Source organism: Oryctolagus cuniculus, chromosome 11, assembly GCF_964237555.1.
Source record: "Oryctolagus cuniculus chromosome 11, mOryCun1.1, whole genome shotgun sequence".
NCBI classification, from domain to species: domain Eukaryota; kingdom Metazoa; phylum Chordata; class Mammalia; order Lagomorpha; family Leporidae; genus Oryctolagus; species Oryctolagus cuniculus.
Genome location: NC_091442.1, coordinates 55,717,615 through 55,721,834, shown reverse-complemented (window position 1 = coordinate 55,721,834; position 4,220 = coordinate 55,717,615). Strand labels below are relative to the sequence as shown.

Below are 4,220 nucleotides of genomic sequence, written 5' to 3'. Positions count from 1 at the left end.
GCCCAGCTCACACACCTGCTCCGCAGCCCCAGCTCCCGCACTCCCGCCCGCTCAGCCTTCTCCCTCCTGCAGCCATGGCCAGCAAGTCCACCGTGAGGACCCAGACCAGCGTCAGCCGCCGCGGCTTCAGCACCAGCTCCGCCAGACTCCCCAGGGGCAACCACTCTGGCTTCAGCTCTGTCTCCGTGTCCCGCTCCAGGGGCGGTGCGGGGCTCGGGGGAGCCTGTGCAGGCACTGGCTTTGGAAGCCGCAGCCTCTATGGCGTGGGGGGCTCCAGGAGGATCTCCGTGGTGGGTGGCAGCTGTGGCGTCGGAGGCGGATACACCAGCAGATTTGGAGGCGGCTATGGCTTTGGAGGTGGAGCCGGCAGCGGATTTGGTTTCGGCGCTGGCATGGGGGGCGGCTTGGGGCTCGGCGGTGGAGCCGGTTTTGGCGGTGGCTATGGGGGCGCCGGCTTCCCCGTGTGCCCCCCTGGAGGCATCCAAGAGGTCACGGTCAACCAGAGCCTCCTGACGCCCCTCAACCTGCAAATCGACCCCACCATCCAGCGGGTGAGGACGGAGGAGCGCGAGCAGATCAAGACCCTCAACAACAAGTTCGCCTCCTTCATCGACAAGGTGAGCCGGGACCTTCGGCAAATGCAGGACTCAGCAGCGGGAGGGAAGTTTGGTTTCAGCTCTGTGCAAATCACTTCATTGATGGCAGGTGCGGGTTTCTGCTCGTTCCCGCATCCTGGGTGGGAAGAGGCTTGGCAGACAGGACATTATTGCTTGCCCTGGGGCTCCTCGGCTACTGCAGGACAGACATGAACTCTGTGCTCACATACCGGGGCTGATGGCCCAGGAAGGCCACAGGTTCCAGGCAGCAGCAGTGCCTGGGCCTTTGCAGCTCCCTCCACTCCAGCCAGCCATTCCCGGTGCCGGCTGTGCCCTGAGAGTGGGAGGCTGGGGGCTTCCCTCTGGATCTCCCCACCCCCACCAGACACAGGCCAAGCAGAGCCCCCAGGAAAGGTTTAGGAAAAGCAGCAGATGAGAAGCAGAGAAGTCACAGCAAAGCCAAGTTTCTCCACCTTCCAACTCGGCTCCCCGCAGGTGCGCTTCCTGGAGCAGCAGAACAAGGTCCTGGACACCAAGTGGACGCTGCTGCAGGAGCAGGGCACCCGGCCCGCGAGGCAGAGCCTGGAGCCGCTGTTCGAGCAGTACATCAGCAACCTCCGGAGGCAGCTGGACAGCATCCTCGGGGAGCGGGGCCGCCTGGACTCGGAGCTGCGAGGCATGCAGGACCTGGTGGAGGACTATAAGAAGAAGTGAGTGACGTGGGGGAGCGGCTCAGGGGCTGCCGGGCCAAGGTCCTGGCCAGGGTGACTGCGTCCAGACCAGGGCCCCATTCCTGAGCTGCAGCATCTGAGGGCTGGGACATGAACTTGACAGTGTCCGAGGACCTCTGATGGCACAGAAGCACCACGCGAGAGGGCTTGAGCACGGGACAGTGAGGGGCACCCTAGGCTGCCTGTCAGGCTCTCAGTGCCATGAGCTCAGCCTGGTCTATTTCTGTTCATGAAAACTCTGGGGGCCTGGCCGGGCCTCTGCCGCCTAGTGCTCCCCACCCCAGCCCTGTCCTGTCTTCTCTGAGCAGATATGAAGATGAAATCAATAAGCGCACGGCGGCTGAGAATGAGTTTGTGACTCTGAAGAAGGTGAGCCTATGATGTCAGCAGCAGGTGTCTGGCTGAGGGCGGGGCTTGTCTCTGAGTCCCTGCCCACCCTGGGGCAGACCTGGGACCCAGCAGTGGGGACCCAGCAGGGGGCGCTCTGCTGACCTCAGCCCGTGGCCCCTTTCCCCAGGACGTGGACGCGGCCTACATGAACAAGGTGGAGCTCCAGGCTAAGGTGGACGGTCTCACCGACGAGATCAACTTCCTGAGAGCCTTCTATGACGCGGTCAGTGGCTCCACCCCCCGTGTATCTGCCCCACTCAGAGTCTGCGCGGGGGCTCATGCCGGGGTCAGGCCCTCAGAGACCCCCAGGGCACAGGGGTCACGGAGCTCTCCCCACAGGAGCTGTCCCAGATGCAGACCCACGTCTCCGACACGTCCGTGGTGCTGTCCATGGACAACAACCGGCACCTGGACCTGGACAGCATCATCGCCGAGGTGAAGGCGCAGTATGAGGACATCGCCCAGAGGAGCCGCGCCGAGGCGGAGGCCTGGTACCAGACCAAGGTGGGCAGGGCGGGGCAGCCACTGCGGGATTCCCGGGGCCCTCCCTGAACCCCAGAGGCTGCAGATAACTGGGGTCCCCTCCTGAGAGAAGATGGGCTGTCATATGAGCCAGTGCCCCCTACCGGGTCATTATGGTAACGTTATTACAAGCCTGATACATGGTTTCCATGGAGAAACCCACATGGGCCAGCCAGTGGTCTAGCAGTTAGGACGCCTGCATCCCACATGGGAGCCCTGCTCTGGCCGCTGAGTTCAGATCCTGCTCGGGTGCAGTCAGGGCGCAGCTCTTGGCCCATGAGTGCTTCCTGCTGCACCTGGGAGATGGGGATGAGTTCCTGGACCTGGTTGTGTCCAGCCCTGCTGTTGGCAGACATCTGGGGCTGAGGCAGGGGATGGTGTCTCTCCCTCCTCAGCTCTGGATCTGTCTCTACCTCTCATTTGCTCTCAAAACCCTACCGGTGCGGCTCACCGATGTTGTCTCCCCGCCCTCCCCCCCGCAGTACGAGGAGCTGCAGGTCACGGCCGGCAGACACGGGGACGACCTGCGCAACACCAAGCAGGAGATCGCGGAGATCAACCGCATGATCCAGAGGCTGAGGTCTGAGATCGACCACGTCAAGAAGCAGGTGCGCGGGGGTGGGGCCAACTCGCTCTGGTGTCTCTGCTGCACCCTAGGCTCGCATCGGGCAAGATGCTGGGAATTCCCTACTCTAAGGGGCTGAGCAGGGGTGGACCCAGCCTAGGGCAAGAAACCCACGTTGTGGGAACAGTGCCAAATCCACCAGGGAATGGCAGATAAATGCGATCTGGGAGATGGAGATGCTCAGAGCCTCTGCCTGCTCTCCCCCGCCCCAGTGCGCCTCCCTGCAGGCGGCCATCGCCGACGCCGAGCAGCGCGGGGAGCTGGCCCTCAAGGACGCGCGGGCCAAGCTGGAGGGGCTGGAGGACGCCCTGCAGAAGGCCAAGCAGGACATGGCGCGGCTGCTCAGGGAGTACCAGGAGCTCATGAATGTGAAGCTGGCGCTGGACGTCGAGATCGCCACCTACAGGAAGCTGCTGGAGGGCGAGGAGTGCAGGTGAGCTCGGCCCTCCCTCTGCACCTGGGTACACAGGCTCCTGGTGCTGAGCCAGCCCAGGGCTCACAGTGGGGGCCCAGCTGCGTCTCTCTGAGAACACAGGAGGGCCGCTGGCCTGCCCTTGTCTTCAGTGGGGCTCCTAGGTCTCACCTCCCCCGTCCTCTCTCCTAGGCTGAGTGGCGAAGGCGTTGGACAAGTCAACATCTGTAAGTGCTTGCTCCCTTCCTCCCTGCCCTGGCGCTCCTGGGACTGGGCTGGGGCTGGGCGCAGGTGCTCACCAGCTCATGCTGTGTGCTTGTGTGCACCCTGCAGCCGTGGTGCAGTCCACCGTGTCCAGCGGCTACGGCGCCAGTGGCAGCGGCGCAGGTGTGGGCGGCGGCAGCAGCTACTCCTACAGCAGTGGCCACGGGCTCGGAGGCGGCTTCAGTGCTGGCAGCGGCATCGGCCTCGGCCTCGGGGGCGGCCTGGGCTCCGCCGGGGGCAGCGGTGCCTCCATCAAGTACAGCAGCACCACCTCCAGCAGGAAGAGCTACAGGCACTGAGCCCCACCCCTGATGTGTGGCCCCCAGCCCTGGACCCCCGCCTGGCTGCAGAGTCCTCAGGGCAGGCAGCCTGCCCTGCCCTGGCCTCAGGTCCGTCCTGCTCTCTGCTTGGAGCTGAGGCTGCCGAGGGCCCCTCCCTCCTCCTCTTTTCCACCGAGCTGTGCCCGAGCTCCCTTGTCACCATCACAGGGCACCTCTGCCCTCTCACAGTCTCTTAGCCACTTCCTGTGCCTCTGTCCCCACAGTTCTGTCTCCGAGGGTGTGCATTGCAGCACTAGTGTCTCTGCCCCTCTTCTTTCTAGAAAATTCTCTCTGGTCCATTCCAGAACAGAGCCCTTTGCCTTTCTCTTCCACTGGGCCAGACATCCCCAGTCTCGCAGT

At 64.0% G+C, this 4,220-nt stretch overlaps 1 protein-coding gene across 1 annotated transcript; it reads left to right on the top strand.

Annotated features, from left to right (window-relative positions):
• LOC138844215 (keratin, type II cytoskeletal 6A-like) lies at positions 1-4,220 on the top strand. Its single transcript, XM_070051455.1, has 9 exons — positions 1-617; positions 1,092-1,306; positions 1,636-1,696; positions 1,845-1,940; positions 2,057-2,221; positions 2,722-2,847; positions 3,077-3,297; positions 3,469-3,503; positions 3,610-4,220. The coding sequence occupies exons 1-9, from the start codon at positions 75-77 to the stop codon at positions 3,837-3,839; spliced, it is 1,692 nt and encodes a 563-aa protein (XP_069907556.1). The 5' UTR covers positions 1-74; the 3' UTR covers positions 3,840-4,220.